Source organism: Elgaria multicarinata, chromosome 6, assembly GCF_023053635.1.
Source record: "Elgaria multicarinata webbii isolate HBS135686 ecotype San Diego chromosome 6, rElgMul1.1.pri, whole genome shotgun sequence".
Classification (NCBI taxonomy): domain Eukaryota; kingdom Metazoa; phylum Chordata; class Lepidosauria; order Squamata; family Anguidae; genus Elgaria; species Elgaria multicarinata.
In genome coordinates, this window is record NC_086176.1 from 44,915,882 (window position 1) to 44,938,128 (window position 22,247).

Consider the following 22,247-nt stretch of genomic DNA (forward strand, 5'->3'; position numbering starts at 1 on the left):
TTGATCTAACTGCAGCCTTTGACACGGTTGATCATGATCTTCTTTTAGATTCCCTTCATGACCTTGGATTTTGTGGCTCTGTCTATAACTGGTTTGCCTCCTATCTAGCCGGTCGCTCTTTCAGCATGTTGGCTAATGGCAGCTCGTCTTCTTCTTTTCCCCTTTCAGTAGGGGTTCCGCAAGGCTCGGTGCTTGGTCCGTTGTTGTTTTCTTTATACATGTTGCCCTTGGGTAATCTTATTCAATCTCATGGCCTCCAATATCATCTGTATGCCGATGATACATAATTATATCTTTCACCTCCGGATCTTTCTCCTGATGTTCACGATCGTATCTCGGCATGTCTTTCAGATATCTCAGCTTGGTTGCTTCATCGTCGTTTGAAACTTAATATGGCAAAGACAGAATTGCTTGTTTTTCCTCCTAAACCTTCTCCTCATCTCTCATTCTCTCTTACTGTCAATGATGTTACGTTTACTCCGGTCAAGGAAGCTCGTAGTCTTGGCCTTATATTTGATTCCTTGCTCTCCTTTATTCCTCATATTGAGGCAGTAGCTAAATCCTGTCATTTTTTCCTGTATAACATTGCCAGGATTCGATCATTTTTGTCTGTCTCTTCTGCCAAGACTCTTGTTCATGCATTGGTTATTTCTCGGTTGGACTACTGCAATCTTCTTCTCACTGGCCTTCCTTCTTCTCACATCAGTCCGTTGGTTTCTGTTCACCACTCTGCTGCTAAGATCATCTTCTTGGCTCGCCGCTCTGACCATGTAACACCACTTCTGAAATCTCTTCATTGGCTTCCAATTCACTTCAGAATCCAATATAAACTTCTCCTGTTGACCTACAAAGCTTTTCACTGTCTAGCTCCTTCCTATCTCTCCTCTCTCATCTCACACTATTGCCCCGCTCGTGCTCTTCGCTCCTCTGATGCCATGTTTCTCGCCTGCCCAAGGGTCTCTACTTCCCTTGCTCGGCTTCGTCCATTTTCTTCTGCTGCCCCTTATGCCTGGAACGCTCTTCCAGAACGTCTGAGAACTACAAGTTCAACCGCAGCTTTTAAAGCTCAGCTAAAAACTTTTCTTTTTCCTAAAGCTTTTAAAACTTGATGTTGTTCTGACTTTATACTGTTAGTTTTACCCTACCCAGTGCCTGTTTACCCTACCCTGTGCCTGTTTGCATTCTCTTCCCCTCCTTATTGTTTTATTATGATTTTATTAGAATGTAAGCCTATGCGGCAGGGTCTTGCTATTTACTGTTTTACTCTGTACAGCACCATGTACATTGATGGTGCTATATAAATAAATAATAATAATAATAATATTACAAAATAAGCAAATATGCATTGTTAATCTATGAAAATAGAGCTTCTCAGAGTTAACCAATACTCATGCATTTTAACAGTAGACTGCAGCCCTACAAAGACTGGATTTTGCTTTACGAAAAGACATTTGAAAAGCAATTCCCACTTGTGCCCTAAGGAAGGTGTTTTAAAAGAAAACTATTTCAACAACTCTGAAACACTGACTTTAGGAATATTTACTTCACACTAATCAGTAGTGCCGCCAAAGGTGCTTACATCCAAGATCACAGATTCAGTCTATTAAACATAACTCCGCCTAACAATATCAATGCTGCATTCCTAAATCAACTCAATTATTCAAGTCTATGGAAATTATTAGTGAGTGTAAATATTGCTATCTAAATCTTAAAATGTTGTAACATACTATAAATAAATCATTATGTTCAGAAGACAAATACAAAATTAATAACATTTCCAGATTATTTAATGTACAGAACACAATTAAGGAGTCCTATATATATAAATATATCCTTCTAGAAAAAACTACTACTTTAAGAAACACAGCACTTTACCTCTTTATTGGTGGGGGTTTCTGCAGTACCACAGACATCTTGGTGATGTTGCATACTTGATGATTCGGCACCTTGAGGTGAAGATGAATCAGGAGAAGGAGACTAGACATAAAAAGATATACAGTGAAATAAAATCCCGAGGGAACAATAAAAGGTGTTTCTCTGTTTTTGTTTTGAGATTGAAAATTCAATACACACAAAAATCCAGTTAAAATTTAACATGCAAAATGCCAAATTTTTTCATATTTGTATTTACTGTGAAGCTAATCATATTAAGTGTAAATCTGTTTTGAATCACAATCTGCAAAGACGTAGAATTAAATAATTAGATTCTTCTTTAAGGCATTAATTTGGCTGCACATATGGATAAAACACTGAATGCAAGATGAGTGACCTTAACAGAGCAATCCTACATATGTCTACTGAGAAGTAAGTCTCATTAAGTTCAACAGGGTTTACTTGCATGTAAGTGGGTACAGGACTGCAGTTTAAATATATTAAGATTAATAAGAGGGGGGGGGGAATCCAAGTTTGTGCAGTTTGTACCTTTCCCTATTCCCTAGTATAGCAAGGTATGCTTTAATACTTTGCTGTTATATATGCAAAGGACCAACCCAGCTCTGTCCTTATTTCATTTACCATATACAGAGTTCAAAATGGAGCCAGTACATTTTCAAGAGTAAGGATATAGCTCCTCTTCCCACCTCATTTCCAGCTGTCTTTGGTTCCTTCCTTCTCTACCCTGATGACCTTTCTTACACTGTCCATGAGCCAAGAGACTAAGGCAACGTGGTGCCCTCCAGATGTACTGGATTACAACTCCCATCACTTCAAGCATTGGACTAAAATTCCCATCACCTCAAGCAGCATGGCAATGGCCATGCTGTTCTGGTCCAACACATCTGGAAGACACCAGGTTGGGGAAGGCTGGACTCCAGAATGGTATAAAGGCACAGGAAGCAGTTCTGTTGCTGGAAATAAGCAAGTCCGGCACAGTCAGCTGCCTGGATGGGAGTCTGCTTAGAAAACACATTTTTTTCTGAACAATTCATATACATAGCTCCAGATTAAGGACAAATTTTACAGATATACTCCCATAAATGTAGGGTGAGAATATGTTGTCCTGCCACCCCACCTCAAATACTAGGTATTCAGAAAAATGGGTATAAAAAGGAAGTAGATTCCCACTCAGTATCGATGGCTTGAAGCAGTGGCGAGCAATTCCTCCAGCTTCCCTCCTGCCAAGGTCTATTTTTTAACCATTCTCTCTATGCTGATGAGGCAATGCATGAGGAGAAAATGCCCGATGCCACAGACTATGGAGGATAAAGGCTAAAAGAGCTGGAGACATACGACAGTTTATCCAGAGAGCCAAAGGCAGCTTGAAAGATGGATTACTGATAGCGATGCGCACACTCATCCCACTTTTGCCTCTGGTAAAACGGTTTTGCAGTTTTTTTTTTAATCATTTTTTAAAATTATTTATTCATTATTAACATTTATATACTGCATTTATCTGCTAAATCGTTATCAACGCAATATGCAAGAATTTACAGTTTCCCAGCTTGCAACATTTATTTATTTATTTTATTACATTTATATACCGCCCCACAGCCGAAGCTCTCTGGGCGGTTTACAACAATTAAAAATAGTAAACATTAAAAGTATACAAAAATTAAAAAAACATAAAAACAGTATAAAAACAACATCAGTTCAACCAGAGTGACAAGTGGGATAAAAGAAATACACATTCATGAGAAGCAAACTCTTCCCCTACCAACACCACTTTCACATTTTTTTTTAAAAAAACTGTTTTTCCCTCTACAGTCTAACATGTGTTTCATGTTTTTAAAATATTTTATTTTTGCACTATTAGCAGGGATGCATAGCTGCTTTCCAGCTATGTTGCTTATACGCCTACTGTAAGATCTTATGCACACTGTAACATAAACAACAAAAATACCATCTTCATTATTAAGCAACACTTAAAACTCACAGTTCTTTTTCAAAAATAAACAGATCTATGCAAAAATATCCTACTTATCCTACCATACATTTTATAGTGGTACACTAACTTTTAAGATTTGAAATGCAGAAATAACCAGAACACCAGGACAGTCCCAAATATCAAAATAACCAGTAAGATAAAGGATGCTTCTACTTCATCTGTATCGATAGAAGTCAGAACAACACACTATTCTTTGATATAATGCAACCATATTAAACGTTTGGAATAGCACAGAGCCAATGCTTCAGAGGGTAAGTAAAAAATTCTCTAAATGGCCATTTATTTTCCTGCCAGAATTCACCTACCATTTCCCTAAGATACTCAGCCTGATACATCCAAAAATTCTCCATTTTGACTTTGCTGCTGTTCTGTTTCAGCTACAGAGTCGTCTATTAACTAGCAGGTGCCAGTGAATTACTTTTTCCAGTGGTGTTTTGTGCCTGGGACCTGAAAATGGAGCTTGTAACAGGAGATGTTGTTAGTGTCCTACCTATATAGATCAACCTTATTTGTTACTCAATGGCTGTAAGAAGGTTATCCTATCATAGCTGAGCAGACCTTATTCCACAAAACTGTCATTCATTTATTCCTTTCATTTCCTGCCTTGCAGGAGCACGGTTGTAGCATAATTATAACACAATTGGTCTCTTCTAAAAAATAATAATGATAAAAAGACTACCACTTTGTATACTGTGAAATGTGAAGTGATTAAAGGCACCTAGAATGTTTTTTAAAAAAAACTAAAGGAGAATTTGTAGTTAGACACAATTTAAACAAAAAACAAGCTTCATAAATTGAGAGCAAAGTAGAATTAAACATGTACCAGTTTATTGCAATACTTGCATTTTTGTTTTAATTTTTAAAATGCAGCAGTATGAAATGCAATGTGAACGAAACATATTCTTGTTTTAATTCTTTATGTTACTATAGTCAGGTGATTTACTTAGGAAGGGCAGAGTAGGATCTATGACATACAGCATGTTCCATCTGTTCTGGACCAAAGCAAAGATGGGCAAGATTTAGATCGGTGGAATAATGCTTTAGTCCACATATCTGGAAGCCAGCAGAAATCCAGCAGGCAAAGGGAACAGATTCTTTGGGACATCCTCTCAAGGATGAGACAGACTTTGATTTCTCACTGCAGTAACAGGAATGACTTCTTCCTTATTGCTAATGGATAATTAATCTATACTGATCCAGCATCAATGTATAATGGGATGAAAGGCTTTGCTGTGGAGTAAAATGTGTATGTTCACGTTTTTGCTAGTTGCACAAAGTCCCCATGTTTCACCATAGAATGAAAAAATTGATTAGACCATACTGCAAGCAGCTTCCAGTGTAATCAATTTCCCTTCCAAAGGAAACTTGAAAAACGAAAATATTCTTGAACAGTGAGACATTGCTGCAAGGAAGATGTATATGGCATCAGAGCTGGTCTGAATGATAGTTTTAGTTTTTTGAGAATATTTGGCTTTTATAGTGCTATGAAGCTCTATAAAAATCTGCAATCCCAGAGACCACTGTAGGGTATGCAAACAAAGTAATTTATATACTGCAAACGATTTGTCCCATCTTTGTGAGAATCCTGAGCCATGAAAGCTCAAAATGGTAATACTTAGAGTTATAACAACATTTCCTTGTGGTACTCCAAAATCAGCAGGATTTGCTTTAGAGTCAAAATATTTAGGATAATGCTGCACACTAATTTTAACTTTCCATACATTACTTAGATGTAAAATACAAATTTATCAAACAAGCTTTTCATGGTAGTTTTGATAGTCCTAGATCGTTTTTTTAAAAGGTGGTATCTTAGTTGGCAAAACTCTGAGTATTCAAGCACTTAATTGTTCAAAAATTAATTGCTGCATAATTTTAGTTAATACTATCAATAGAAGGCCCAATGCAATTCCCATCTGTGTTCCAAACACTGCAGCTCTAAGACTTTTGCTTAGCAGACATTACGCACATAATCACATCTGTATAGCTGGTCACATTCTTTTAGGCTCACGCGGCACCTGAAACCTGCTCAATTATTCAGTGCAGCCTTCTCTATTCCCTTTATTAATAATAGATCAGCCCTGCTGTGGAAAAAACGAAGCTGTGCAAAGCTGCCCTAGCAGCAGAATGAGAGCTAAGGAAACCTGTTAACACAAAGGTAGGTTACACATGAAATGATTATCACCTAAAATGGGAGTGAAAAAGAGAAACGTGCTCCTAAAAAATGTTAAATTCCACTTCACAAAACCAGACCATCCATGTGCATCATTTGCTAAGTGCCACAAAACAAATCTATGCTGTCTGAGGTTTGCAAGCCAGGGAAGAGCTGTCACAAACTGTTCTTCCGCACCACTGAGCGAGAGGCATTGGGTGTAGAAAATTGTTGCTCCATTGGTCCCAGTAGATGGGACACGCAAAGTTGGCAAGGGATACCATTGATTGTGTCAACATATAATTGGAGAAAATGCCAGCCTCACATGCAATGTCTTCAGCAGGAATTCATGAGATCAAATCAAAATATGTATTAAACAAGTGGTTTCTAAACATTTATTAAGGGAACCTCCGTCCCATGGAATTTCACATTTGCTCAGACAGAAAAATGTTAAGTGGGAGCCTTGAGTGTTGCAAACTGTGTATTTTTCTTTTGGGGAATCAGGATGCAACCCACAACCAACTTGACCCAAAGGAGCCCAGCTAACTCATTTTTCTAAAGTAAAGCTTGTAATACATAGCCTAAGGGGAGATAGGCAAAAGAGCATTTGTGAGCACCAGTGTGCTCTTAGTGTGCTCTTGGCACACACCCCAGCATGCTCTACATCTCCTACTTTTTAAAAAATAAATAAATAACAACTTTAGAGAAGGAATATATATATGGGAAATGATCCAGAATGAGAGATAAAAAAAGATGGGGGGAATGAGTTGGCTGGCAGAACAGTGTGGAGGGAGAGAGAAAAGAGTTCACCTTCTGTGAAATGGGTTTCTGTTGGTGATGAAACCTGGTTTCAAAAGGGTTGTTTAGGCTATTGGGGCTCAGATCAAAACTCTGCCTTGAACTCAAGCCTTCTGGGCAAGTTACTAGTCCTTTGTGACTAGGCAAGCTTCCCATGGCAGCCATTTTGGGGTGATGCTCAGGTCAAATTGCCTAATGTGCCCACAGACCCCAGCATAAGGATTGCAGGAAACTGCCTTTTCAATCCAGTGGAGCAAACTATCTTGAACGATTTAATTTAATTTAAAAGCTCATATCCTATCTATTCAGAGAGGGAATCTTTTAAAAAAACCAATTATATAAATAAAACAGCTTGTAAGGACTGTAGTTAGCCATGAGGGATATGCATGATAAAGAGTTATTAAAACATTTAACCAAATGCCTTCTTAAAGAGCCAAATTTTCATATACTACCTAAAACAGTACAGTATTGGGGAGTGACAAATGTCTGGTGGCAAAGCATTTCAGAAGGCTCCAGATCTTGAGGTTGACTGCCTAGCTTCACAAGGTTGGAGACTCTAAAGTAGTGCTACTGCCAGAGCCTCCGGGGAAGAGCATCCAGTTAACATCAGCACCTTGAATTGAACCTGGAAACAAACTAGCAACCAACGCAATTCAATTCAACTAGGCATAACACGGTCAAAATGCCTAGCTCCCACCAGCAACCTTGCTGATACATTTCACACAAATTGTACCTTCTGAATGATGTCAGCCCCATGTAGACAGTGTTACAGTAGTCTAATTTGGTTGTACTTTGGGGCTGAATAACTATGACAAGATTTGCCTTGGTCTGGAATGGTCATAGCTGGTGAGCCAGCCAAAAGCTCGGAAAAAGCACTTCTCACAACCAATGCCACCTGCATCTCTAGCCACAGAGTGTCAAGTCAAGGAACATTCCCCAAACTACAAACCTAATCTACCAGAGGCAGTGCAGCCACTCCAATACAGGTGGCACACCTAACCCCAAGCCTGGTAATTCACCTACCAATATTACTTCTATCTAATATGGCACTACTTGTCAAGCCATATTTTTGTCCCATTTGAAACAATAATTTTTGCATTCACACGGTCTTTACATTCAGAATATTAAGCATTTTCCCCTTGGAAAAGACCTGAAAGGTGCTTCTTCTTTTTTTAATGAGGTAGAGATACAAAGAAAACAGGAAGAGAAAAGTCATTTTTTCCTTCTTCTCTAACAGAGTCATGTGCAAAACCTGACAGAGTTACATTTCCAGTATGAGCCAAAAAGTGTAGGGTTTTTCTGTTGAGTGGGACAATATCTTTCTCAACCCATCCCTCCTATCCAAGTTCCTTGAACATAAAATGAGGAGGATTCACCATGGGAACATATACACACAAGAGATGCATGGTACCGCAAGCAGCTCTGCAAAATAAATAGACAGAGAACTCCCTGGGGATAGCAAACCTAGTACAATAAGAAGCACAAAGGGTAGCTGAGTTCTGCCTTGACCTACAATCTAGTATATTTTATAACTTACTCCAAAATAACCCTAGTAGATAAACAGACAAAAGAATACACTCAAAATCAGGCAAGATACTAGCAGCAAGTTCAATAAATCAAATTCATTAATTTTTAGCACTCTTCATTAAGAATTTGGGCAACAACCGTGCATATAGTTAGGTTGCTTAAATCATGCGGAAGTGAACGGTGCATACAGAAAGTCCCGGCTTTCTGCAGGATTGGAACCCTACAGCAAATGTTCTGAAGCATCCAAGTGGTACTTTGGTATACCAAACATAAACACAACACCAACGGGCAAATGAGGAATACCTGCTCTGCACAGCAACTGAAATCAAGCACACAATTTTTGAGCCAAGATTGACAGGAACTAATGCATGAAACGATGTTACTTGGACAATGGAAGGAAACAGCTCTGCTATCTAAGTGACTGAAAAAGTCATATGCATCAAAAGGAACATCAACAGCTATGCTATTACAGCTTCATATGACATCAAGCTTTAGCTTAGCAACACATTGCATATGACAAAGCAAATCCATTAGTGCAAATGTTTAAAGTTAATGTAAGGATTTTTTCATATCTAAGCTATTTTTAAAATATATATGTTAATTTCTTTTTAATATCAAGGTGAAAATTGTTGGGGGGAGGGCAGTTTTATGAGATGTTGACAGGTTTGTTATCAAAACATAATCCAGCAGTTTTGGCATACTTACATCTCCCTCTAGTGGCCTCTGATCCTCACCATCCCTGGTTGGGCTGATATCTTGTCTCATCACCCAAATGGGTTCTTTGGGCTCATCAGGGGTATAAGGAGAACGGATGGTCCTTGTCTTCACTTCCTCAATAGCTTCCTTAATGTCTTTGATGGCCAGTGAAATTGCATCCCTTTTTTCCTTGCTATACCTTTGCACTGTTTCTCCCACATTAACAGGGGGTCTAGAGCCAACTGAAAGTTGACTGTTGCTTTTGTGACGCACATTAGCAGGAGCGTTACTAGTGTCCACATTCTGCTCTGCTTCTGGCATGTCTTCAGCAGCTTTGTCTAGACTCTGAGAACTCATGCTCTGCTTGACTTCAGCCACAATTTGGTCAATATCTTCCTCTTGTTCGTAACTGTCCATTCTTGGATAGGGAGCAAACTCTGCCTCCTTCTCAGGACTGTCGGACTCTCCGTCTGAGCGCTCATCATAATGGTGGAGGCGGGCACCCAGGGCTTCCTTGCGGTAGTTGTCAGCCTCCTCCCTCTCTTGCTCATAGAGTCTAAGACCTTCCCTGATATCAAGGTCAGGTGTGTCACCTATCTCCTCATACACATGTTCCTGAAGCCCATAGTCGGCATAGGGCTCTGCATATTGCTCATCTTCCCCTCGGTGGAAGAGCCGGTGGGTGTACACATAGCCTGAATATGCTGCATTCATGGCTTCCTCATGTTCAATGGAATGAAAGTGCAAGTGGTTGGGAAGAGTCCGGTTGTGAATAGTTTCAGCATGTTCTGCCTCAGCATTTTCAGTGTATTCCTCTGCCTCAGGCCTGTATTGAACCGCATAGGCACTCTCATCCTCATTCTCTAGCACTCTATCTGCTTCATAGCCATCTTCTGCTGTGGCTATGACATCTCCCTCAGCAGTATCGGTGTGATTATGGAAGCCGCTCTCTGTGCTAGCTGACCGTGCTAACGTGCCCTCCTCTTCCTGTCTAGAGTGTCCTTCATGGCTCCCGTTGGCACATCTTGGGTAATGAATGGCATACTGTTGCTGTTCCTCCTCTACCTCAGAATGTTCAAGGTCAGCCTCCACAGACTCATTCACCTCTCTATTCCCTAGTTCGTCATTGACCTCTCCTTCAGGTGGCCCCTCAAAGTGGTTCATGGCAGGTTCTAGAGAGTACCCTCACTTATTCTACTGACATTTTGTGTGTTGAGGCTGTAAAGAAATAAAAAAAACCTGTTATTACACAACCACAAGAAAGGAAATATTTTAAAGCCCTGCAAAATTAATACAATAATATTGGGGTGAAACGAGGTTTAGGCACATGCAACTAAGCTGGTGGAAGTGGAGTTCCCAGTCCCCTTCTCCTCATGACAGCCCCTCCAGCCCTCTGAAAATGCTACACAGAAGTTCAGGGGATCCTGCTGAATAGAGTGGGGCTGTGGTGTGAGGGAAGAATCCCTGGAAATCGAATAGAAGCACCTTCCATGAGTGGAGTCCTTCCATCAATACAATGAGAAGCTGGATCCAAACCATTAAACCAAACACCAGGTGGCATTTCTGCATTCACAGAAAATCAACTTGTATTATATACTGTAAGAATCACAGATAAGAGTCAGATACTACAATTTGATATGCTCAAAAGTCTAAATCAAGTGCGTTACCAAAGGAAGAGCACACTGACGAAAATGGACAGAAAGTATGGGATATGATTACTAGCTGACAAGCCAGAACTGAATAGGCAGGTAGATGAAACAGTGAAAGAAATGTTCTACAAAAAAGAAAAGAAAAAAAGAGAGATCTGCACATAACAAAGTACTGAAGGACAAAGCCAGGAAAGACAAGATGGTAGTTAGGGGGCATAAAAATGCAAGGAAGAGGGCTGAACCTAGAAGGACAAATATATCCTGGGGAAATACAGTCAAAAAGACAAATAGGAAATATTGTAAGACAGACAGACTACTGAGAATAAAAGGACATAAGAGATATCTGGTAGAAATAGAAAAATAAAATAAAGAGTACAATCAAAAGTAAGCACATTGATTCAATCCCAAAGGGAAGAAAATGTCCTAAAAGCACATGGGCTATCCCTTCAATCAACAGCTCTCGCTTCTTTAAAAAAACCCAAAAACACCTTTCTAAGAAAAATGAGAATTGGACATAAATGTCTGGTTTGGAATGTTTCTTTTCTCTGCTTTGAAGTAAAAAACTTCAACTAAGAACTATTAGGAAGCCCTGTAAAGAGAAACGGAAGGGGGGGGGGGATGACACTGCTTTTGGTAAATGTGCTTCTTCCCATCCCGTTCCCACTGTAAGACAGTTAAAAGCTGTTTTTATTCTGCTGAGCGTGGCTGAAGGCTCTGAAATGTAGCATTATAAATAAGGCAGGCTTTGGAACAGGAACAGTCATCAAGCCATGCACTCAAGAGTAAAATATAAATGGTAGGCTGTGGTTTATTGCAATTTAGAGAAAAGGAAGAAAGGTGCTTGTCAACATGAGTGTTTATAACTTGAAATTACTATAAATGGATGTGCCGTGCCAATAAATATTTAACACACTCATAGCATGATGTGCAACCATAAATCTGTGAATCTAGCAATGAACGGTGTAAATAACATGCAACCATTCCCGCCAGGTCCTCTGGGCTCAGCGCTGGGAAGAAAATTTTGTCAGTACTGTTTGCTAGGTGTGGAGGCACATACTATATTTTAGCTTTGGCTACTGAACCAAGAGGTATGCCACCATCTCTAAAAAGTGGCTGGGATTATTCACTGGAGTAAAACAATCTAAAATCAGTGCAGGATGCTTCCTATGCTGGGCATGGGAGGGACCCTTCGCAGCCAAGCGATGCAGGGGGCAGTCCATCCTTAGCTGTGACCGTACCACAAGTCTCCAAGTGTTTCCTGGGCATGTTTATAAGCTCAGATTAAGAGGGAAATGTTCTGCATAAACATCTATCCTCCTCCAGCCTTGGAATAGAGGAAGGATGATACGAAGGCTTTGTTTGTTTGTTTTTTACATTTAAATCCCACCTTTCCCCTATAGAGCCCACATATGATCCCCTCCTCTCCATTTTATCCTCACAACAACTCTGTGATGTAGGTTAAGCTGAGAGTAACAGGCCCAAAGTCACCCAGTGACCCAGATCTCCCAAGACCCAATCCAACATCTAACCACTATACCACACTTGGTGTAAGAGGAAGTCATTGGTCTTGTGGAAGGAAGTCTGAAGTTGGCCTTGGCTTCCTCTTCCATAATCAGTGCTTCTATTCTTGAGCCTGCAAGCTACTATGGAACATTCTTTGAAAAGATAATCATGGAGGACCCACGGAACATTTGTAGTTTGGAGGTGGCCTTTGGGTTTTCATTCAGCCATCCCTGTTTTACTTTACAACCGCAACCTAACTTTTACAAAGGTATGGACAAAAAAACCTTAAGGTAATGCCATAAAAGAAAAGTGTGTATGTGGGGGAAGGGGGGGGATGTGCATACTTCAGCTAAAATCAAGTACTTGACATCCAACTAATTTCACTAAATTCACACATTCAAAATTTGCAGATTAGAAGTTTGTGAATTTACACTGAATGTTCTCATTTGTTTCTGTTCATTCTCCAGAATGAAACACACGTTCTTTAAAAATGCCTATCTCCTTGCCTCATCCTTTAAATTGTTCTAGCACTTTAAGACAACAGCTCAGTAACAAATCTCTGTCAACTTGGATCCAGTAAAAGGTTTGTAATTTTCATAGCTGTCTCATGATATTGGATTCTGTACTTGAACAGCCTTAAAGGGACGTGGATTTTTACACTGCACTTCACAGCACTTTCTCCTCATCCAAAATTGCATGAAAATGGACATCCAAGAGCAGCAGGGGGTTCACGGGATCAAAATTTACTAAGTATTTTGTAAGCTGCCTTGGATGCTCACAGTGGAATTATTTATTTATTTATTTATTTATTACATTTTTATACCGCCCAATAGCTGAAGCTCTATGGGCGGTTCACAAAAATTAAAACCACAATAAAACAACCAACAGGTTAAAAGCACAATTACAAAATACAGTATAAAAAGCACAGCCAGGATAAAACCACGCAGCAGAAATTGATATAAGATTAAAATACAGAGTTAGAATAATAAAATTTAAATTTAAGTTAAAATTAATTAACTGAGAGAATAATAAAAATAAATTTATTATTTATCTTTTAAATATTTATTTATTTGTCTTTTAAATAAATAATTAGATATGTATTTCACACATCTGATGAAACAGGCTGCTTCCTCTGAAAGCTTAGGCCTCAATGAGGCCCATGAAAATCCTCCAGAAAAATTACTCCTGAATCCATATTAGGATCTTGAAAAACATTCCTATTAAATTTAATGGTCATAAAAACATTAAGTTTTAAACTGTTTCATCATACTTTGCTCACCCCCAGAATTTGAACAGTACATGTTATGGGTTATTTTGGCCCTGCAAACACATGCTCAAATATTACTAGCCCACAAAAATGTTTACTAGCCCACAATGATGAACGTGAATAATTTGTGGCCTAGAAGAGACCATGAACTGAACTGTGTGCAGCTTCCTTGCTTAGACATCTGAAAACAACCCTTATTCACCATAGGTGACCCATGCATGACTGTTTAGAAGCCAAAACTAATTAAAATTTTAAGCTTGAGAATGGAGCTTTTAAAAGTATGGTCTGGAGAGACTTGTGATTACAGAACCAATGGAGGTGTTTTTATGCTGAATCAATGCTGTAAAAAACCCCCAATGCATCTTGAGTACACATCCTAAAATATTCAAACTAATTGTTTTAAAACGTTATCAACTGCAACCACAACATGCCCAATTTGATCAAAGAAGACATTTTAACATTACAGATTATGCCATTGTAAGGCTTATGTGACAGCAGGGCTCCATAGAGATGGGTCAGCTTCCTGGACAAGCATTTCCCATTCCTGGATGGGGCGCTGCGATCAGCAGTTCCCCACATGCTTTCCCAGGACCTGCACATTCCGTCCCTGGGTGGGGCAGGGGGGAGGATTTCTCCTGTGGCTTGACATTTAAAGCTACAGGATAGATCCCGCCCTGCTTTCCAAGCCAATTTGTGGCAAGTGGGACGGCTGGATCTCTTCTGCAGCTTTAAACATCATGGATTTTGGGGTGGTGGTGGAAGGATTTCAGGGGTGGGGGTGGAAGGATCTCTCTTGTAGTATGATGTTTAAAGCTACACAGAGATCCTTCCACCCCCACCCCCAAAATCCTTCCAACCCACCCCCACCACCCCAATATCCACAAATGGGCTTCAGAACAGAGGCCCATTTGTGGATATCGGGGTGGGGAGGTGGAAGTATTTCTCCTGCAGCTTGGCATGTAATGTCAAGCCACGGAAGAAATCCTTCCACCCTACCCAGGGATGGTGACTGCACGTTCTGGGAAGCAAACGAGGATCCGCTGATCGCAGTGCCCCACCCAGGGATGGCATGTGCATGTCCCGGGAAGCACAGCCACACATGGTTGACTATGTCATCCAAATGCACCCAGAGTGTATCATTTGTTAAATATCAACTCTGTAAAGAAACCACACAGAAGGATATAATCAGGTGTTAAAGGTGCCTGCCACCTAATCAGATTTCTTCTATTAAGTAAAGGCTTAAAGAGAGAGCACTCCAAAGAACAGCCCATATGCAGGACACCACAGGAAATTTCCAGGATTAAACTCCAAACAGAGTTTTTACTTATCTTATTTTAAACAGTAGGCTATCTTTCACTTTATGGCATTTTCAGTATTTTAGCATCTTCACTGAGTTCAGAATAATATGATATAGGACACCATTATTCCCATTTCATAGATGCGTGGGCCAAGACCAAAAGTGACCTCTCCAAGGCCATCAAGAAGCCTGTGACAGAGGCAGGCACCTGAAGTCAGATGTCCCTAGCCTACATCCATCCTCTGTCTCCAGTGGGCAATAACAGAACATTAATAATTTGACAAATAGTTTTACATCATAAAGTCTGAAAAACCAAACAATTACAGGGGCTTGGCGGGGGGGAAATGAAAGAGCTTTTCTGGCAGTAGCTCCATAATTTAGTGGTTTAGCCAACCGAACATAAAAGAAGCAAAAGCCATTTTCAATAGAGAGGACTAAATTTAAGAACTCGGGGAAAGCATGTGAATGCCGGCAGAAAGAACACTCCTGCAGACAAAAGTGGCTTGTATTTCTGTAATGTTCATCAGGTCCACACACAAAAATTATGAATAAAACAAGCTCCCTTCTCCCCTAAATGCATCTAAAATTAAATGCAAATGCCTCCCTGTAATTTTCCATCCGCAACACAGAAGCGTGAGGTGTCACATGGCTTTGCAAATAAAGACATACTACGCCTCAGAAAAATGCACCACTCTCCCATTAATTACTCACAGCAGCAGCTGTGCTCTAAGGTTCTGGCACACAGCAGAAAGTGCTTTCTAAGCACTTCTGGCTTTGCGCGCAAACCTTGATGGATGGCTTGGCCTCCAGAAGAAAGGAAATGAACAGGTTGATTTCTGGTGTTGCTGGCTGCTCGCTGAAGGCCAAGCTACTCTATTGACTACACACAGAAACAATTCACAATTTGGACCGTTATTTCAATCCAATATGTTAAACTGATCCCTGTGTGTGCCCCTAAGCACTCAGATTCCATTACTTCCAATGTCCATACATGACATTTGATGTACTAAGGTATGAGGGGTTTTCCTTGACCCAACTGAGTTCCTACTTCCCATATACCAGTTGGCTCTGATTATCAACATTTAGAAAATTCTAATGCTTGCTTCGACAGCACTTAGTGCATTGGTGAGCATGGGATGGTAACTGGCCCTTCTCCATCAGCAGTCATGATGTTGTAGTGAATGTAGCATACCTTGAGGTCAAAGCAACTCAGTAAATAGCTGAGAGGGCTAGCAAACGTCAAGCAACCTTCTTTTTTTAGCCTTTCTTTTATAAATGTATTTGTACTTCTTTTCATGTATTTGTATATTTCAAAAGTGCCTGTATGGAAATATTTCACAGCATCCAGTTTTCTCTGAAATTCAATTTATTCTTCTGATGGTTTACAACAAATGGCCTTTGGTAGAAAGAATTAACACAGAGTTATGTTGTTTTCTAGTTGCAAAGGAAAAACCTCAATTACTTTTCTAATGGGAACTACATAGGCATGCAGTGATGAATGAATAAAAAGCTCACATGTGCGCAAATACATTAATAATGTGCTCTCAGAATTGTTTGCCTTGTTCCTCCTAAAAACTATTACGAAAAAGATCACTATAATACTAGCAAAGCTTTTTTTAATACTTACTTGTTGCCCTTTTGATGGACAACAAGCTCTTACCATCTTCCTTTGGTTAATGAAACAATTTATTTGCAACACATATAGTCAACAGCTTTCATGCTAATATATATCTCATCACAAAAACAGTAATGTTAACTATGTTACAGAAAACTATTTTGACGGTATAAGGAATTTCATAACTGAAATCTTTTATGTCTTATAAAGACATTTTTTAATGTATTTCTGCCCTGTCATTCAGTATGAAGAAGCCCCACACAAGTGCCTACTTCTGAGATGGACAGAAAGTAGATCTCCAGATGGTTTAGATTTCAACTACCAGAAGCTAATGCCAGAATAGCCAATGGTTAGAAATGCTGGGAGTCCAAAATATCTGGAAATTCCTGCCCATCCCTAGTCTTCTTTGTAACTTTCCGTGTATTTCTTTCACACACACACACACACACACACACACACACAGAGTTTGGTGAATGTGCATGGAATCCTTCACTCAAAGCAATTTACATTTCTGGGCAAACAAGAACAAGCACTAAAAATGTCCCACTGAGATTTTCAGTGATTCATTATAAAGAAATAAAAGAAATTAATAGATTCAGTCTTAAATGTACATCTAAGCACTTCCATACCTTTTAGCTACATTATTCTGTACATGTATTTCTCATATTTTAATAAATCTAAAAAGGATTCAAATTTAAGACTCAACCTACCATCTTTTCCTCTCCTTGTGCAATCTTTAAAGTGAAAGTACATGAGCAGCACACTATTTACTGTTAAACTACCAATGGCAGTTCTAACATCAACTAGAAAACTGTAGCATTCTCAGTTTGTGACATCATTGCACATTCCACACTACTAACACCATATTCTACGGTTATCCATCAAAGATCAACACTATCAAAGTAAGCTCCCCCAGCCCTGTTTCCATCTTTTATTTTAGGCTCTGGACAAAGGAAAGTGAAGCATCCATTTTGAATTTGCTTCTAATTGGGGAGACATGGTCAGTAGAATGGCTCCAATCACATATAATATTTTCCAGATTTCAAACCATAATTTGGAACCAAGTTGGGAATGTGCCATGGACTCCCATTCCCCTCCTGCCTCACCATTGCATTGATTCTCTAAACCCTTTCAGTTTTGCTCTAGCTATAGTCTATCATTATATCCAAATAAGGCAAGATATTAGCTCTCATCAGAACTGCCTCCAAACCATGGTTTCTAAACACAAATCATGACTTGGTGGCAATTTCTGGTCAGTTTGCCCAATTCCGACATCATGCCAAACTATGGTTAGAACAAACCAGGAATTTGTTGAGCGTGCAAGGCCGCAGCATGTCCCTGATTTCCAAACCATGGACTAGAGATTCTGTGATCTCAAATAAGGCAGAGTTTATCATGACTTTAGCACAAGCTTTTCTTACTCAATGAATTTTGGCAGCAAAACAGTTTCCCCCATTGCATTAGTTAAACTGTTGTGTAAGTGTTGGTTTACTCTAACACAATGTCATTAGCATTAGTGCCAGAACAGTGTTGGATACTACTCCAAGAGGGCTACTGTTTCCATCAGACACCTTTATATCTGACAAAAAACAACTTATATAAAAATGTGTTTATGTGTAATAGATTAATCTATGTGTAATAGATTAAAATGTTTATACCTGGTTAAAGTCTAGCAGTGCAAAATTACTTTTATATATCACCATCTGAATCAAGGTGGGAAAATAATTCATCTGTGTTTATACTACTGCAGGGAGCTCCTAGACTCACCAGAAGCACTGAAGGCTCCCTTCTTCTGCACTGCAGTGCACTCAATCTAGTTTATTGATTGACTGATATATATTTTTAAAAGGAAGAAGAGGATAAACCACAACATGGCTATTCCCTCAACCACAGACACCTCCACAAGGCTATCTCCATTCACAACTCCATCAACATTAGCTAACAGGTGAGTTTGACTTTCACAGAAACCAATTTCACAAAGCAATCTTAACAGTGATTAAATGCGCTGAAGGAAGGATTGCATTTTCCTAGGAAAAAAATACTTTACTTTTTTAGTGTTGGGACAAGGTGGTATCCCCACAAAAGTAGTACCAACATGAGGGACGATACGTGGACCGTGAATCATTCAAACGATATGTAGGTGGCAGGGTTGACTTGATTTAAATCAAATTGATTTAAATTATGATTTAAATTGCTTTGCTGAAGGACTTAATTTTAATTATTTAAATCTCAGTTTAAATCACTAGTGAGGAAAATTCTATTTAATCATCATTTTTTGTAGAAGTACATTATTGTTTAATATAACCTTACTACATATTCAGAGATGAAGATTTCATAAGAAAGCAGGTACACACTAAGCAATTATTCTGAATTGTTTTCAGATTAATTTTCATCCAAAAATGGGATGATAATTTGGTCATTTTAGTACTAAAGCAGGATCGTTCAGGAGATGAACCAACTCCAACTGTTCTATTAATCATGATGTGCCAGAATCACCACTACCAAACGGGCTTTTAAATTGTACAAATAAAATTGTTTTGTCTTCTGGTTAATTTTCTATTTCAGCAAACAATAACATTAACTAAACATGCACTTGTATTTTCGAATGGTTAACTATGTAAACCTCTTTTTAAAAAACCTATTTTTCAACCACAGCAGGTAGTGCTGTGGTTCATATTCCCAAATGGGGTCTCTTTTACGGACTGCTGCTGCCATGCTAGGTATTTCCCTTGCACAATGCAGAGTATATTCAGCAGAAGTTTCCTCAGGAGTCGGGATTGCATGAATATGTTCTGTTTGTTTTTGGTTTCATTTCCTATTGCCCTCCCCTCTCCCTTGCATCTATATCCAAACTCCTCCTTCTTGTTCAGATCTACTCCATCTCCTCAAATTCTTTATACACCGATCTTCTCTATGTTCACACTTAGAGAGAGGCGAGCTCTAGAGAGAGGGAGGGCTCGTGCACTTCCAAAAACCACTTGCAACACAGAATAGGACTGATCAGGTTATCTCTCATCTCCATAAACTGCTGTCAAGATATTCATAGAATATAATTAGAAGTTGTATAATTAGTATACATGATGATATCTTTGTCCTAGGCTCTTTTAACAATCCAATTTAAATTATAAAAACACTTTGATTTAATTTTTTAAAATAATCCAATTTTTAAAAAAAGAAATGCATTGATTTTTACCAACCCTGGTAGGTGGTTGAGTTTTACGCAAGGCCCGTTCACATAAATATCCAGAATAGTTATCGTTTTTCCTGCTCATGAAATAATTTTGTGAGAAAAACAAAACTGCAATGTAAGCAGTTAATTTTTAAACCTAAGAAAGCAGACTAGATGAACATATAGTAGTGATTTTCAAACTTTCCCCCTTGCGGATCATTTTAAAATTGCGGTAGACCATTTTAATTCCCCCCTATAAATCAAAGCACATCTCTAATTTATATTTTAATAACTTTTTTCTTTGGTGCCAGCATCATAGCTGAATCCAATTAGCAGCAGAACAGAGTACTAAAAGCAATTCTTAAAATGCCTGGCAGAAAAAGGAAGTCTTCACTTGGTGCCGGAAAGAACATAACGTAGGTGCGAGGCAAGCATCTTTGGGGAGATAATTCCACAAATGGGGTGCCACCACTGAAAAGGCCCTGTCTCTTGTAGCCACTGACCAAGCCTCATTTGGCAGGGGCACTGAGAAGAGGGCCTCAGATCTCATTTCTGTTTAGGTAAATATTTACCATTCCTTATAGTAAAAACAAACAAGTAAATAAAATTTAGCATCAAACTTTTATGCATTCCATATTTCAAACATGTATTTATTTATTTAGTGCATTTCTATTAGGGGTGTGCTCCGCTCTGTTACGGATCCCGGATCCGAAGCGGAGCAGGCCAATCCGGACCTCCGAAGCCTGGTTCCGGAGCAGAGCAGAGGAGGTCCGGATCGGCTCAAAGTGGTTCGGAATGGTCCAAATCGCTTTGGACCATTCCAAAGCTTCAGAGCAAGATAAGTGGGGAGGGGAGATTACCTGGCTCCCCCATCCGCTGCCGCTGCGGTCCATGTGGTGATGGCGGCAGAGCCAGGTAAGTGGGGAAGGGGGGGCTTACCTGGCTCTGCCGTTGCCGCGGTCTGTGCGGCAGCGGATGGAGGAGCTAGGTAAGGGGGGAGGGGGGCTTATTTGCCCCCCTTATCTGCCCCCCTTCCCCACTTACCTGCCTCCGCCACCCACCGCAGAGGCAGGTAAGGGGGAAGGGGGGGCAGGTAAGTGGGGGCCGAATATCGATTCAGACCTCTGGATCTTGCTCCAGATCTGGTTCTGGAGTGCATTGGGGAGGTTCCGGTCGACCTGAACCGGTTTGAGCCCGATCTGGAAGGTCCGGATCAGGTTCCGAAGCGGTTTGGGTAGGGGGTGCACAGCCCTAATTTCTATACCACCCAATAGCTGAAGCTCTCTGGGCAGTTCACAATTAAAACCATAAAATACAGTATGATAAAACATAATATAAAACTTCTAATAGTTTAAAACTACTTTTAAAAGTTCAAAATCAAATGTTTAAAACAGGAATACTTAAAGTCATCGCTGTCAAATGTAATCTGTTGAAAGTGAGTGAGTGAAGGAGCATGCAAGTGGTGCAAGAACACCCATCAAACTGACAGAGGGTAAAATCCAGTAGTTTTTTTGTTGTTGATCATGGAACTGCTGCCATCAGCAGAACCAGGAAGGGGGAAGATTCCTCCTCCCTCCTGCTGTCCCCATGCACCCTCAAAATCTGCTCCAGAGGGTTGGGTGACACTCTGGAGCAGATTTTTAAGGGGTGCAGCAGACAAGGAGAGGGGTTCTGCCCAGAAACTGCTACAACCTCTTGAATGGACAAAAAGCACGCTATTTTAACATAGTTAAATGTTTAAATTGCTATGCATTGTTATGCTTGCTTACATTCAAAATTCATAGGATAAATTAATAATGCTAACATTTCATTAATTAGTTTTAAAATTAGGTTAATTATTAAGTACACATTATTTGAGGGGAGGGAGGAATTGACTTTCCCCCCAGAAACTGGAACTTGCAAGCTTAAAATGTTAGTGGAAAGCAGTGGATTAGTGATCAGCACGTTCTTCTCCCCCCCCCCCCCCCCCGCTCTCTTATCCCTCAGACAAAAGAGAGAGAGCACCACCCTGTTGCTAGGTTTAAAGGATTTGACACAAGTTTAAATAATACTGTAAAGAGGCAGGTGTTAACACCAGCAGCCTCTCTCTTGTTCTGCTGCCAACATATCTGAATGCCTCAGAGGCCCCAGCATACTTCATCCACAAATAGCATTAAGAGAGAATAATATTATTCCTCAGAGGGAACGAGGATAAATTTTTTAAATACAATTAATGTTCTCAGGGTTACAAACGACATCCGCCATAATGTTCAAACACTCATAAAAAATGTCTTGTGCCTTTTAAGTAGTAATACTCCATAATAGTTCCTAACATATTCTGCAAGTTGGTGAGGCTTTGGACATGATCTAAACGTAGAAGTAATGGATGCATGAGAGACTAACATGCATGCTTTTGCTTTTACAGGATTTGTCTGAAAGAAGAATTCTTGAATCTTCTCCAGAAGGAGTCACATGAGTTCCAGGCACAGTCCATAGATCTCACAGCAAAGGAGATCATCGTGCAGATTTTACCCAGGAAATATAAAAGATGGGCAAAGCCTTCATGCATCGTCTAGAATTAATACTTCTGTCTAACATCTGAAGCAGCTCTAAGGCAGCCATGAATAGGATGCTGTTGATGGAACAATTTTCATTGAAATATTATAATCTGCCCCTCTAGGCATGAATGATAACAATGTATGGCGCTATTTTACT

General features: G+C 39.6%; 1 protein-coding gene across 3 annotated transcripts in view; it reads right to left on the bottom strand.

The window, feature by feature from the left end:
• The window catches only part of APBA1 (amyloid beta precursor protein binding family A member 1), a 101,001-nt gene that overhangs the window by 33,736 nt on the left and 45,018 nt on the right, over positions 1-22,247 (bottom strand). For all 3 annotated transcript variants that reach the window (XM_063129322.1, XM_063129323.1, XM_063129324.1), the window contains exons 2-3: positions 9,063-10,271; positions 1,876-1,977 (exon numbers count right to left, since the gene is read on the bottom strand). In XM_063129322.1, the coding sequence (XP_062985392.1) occupies positions 1,876-1,977; positions 9,063-10,217 (1,257 nt within the window). In that variant the 5' untranslated portion in view covers positions 10,218-10,271. The remainder of the gene's footprint in view (positions 1-1,875; positions 1,978-9,062; positions 10,272-22,247) is intronic.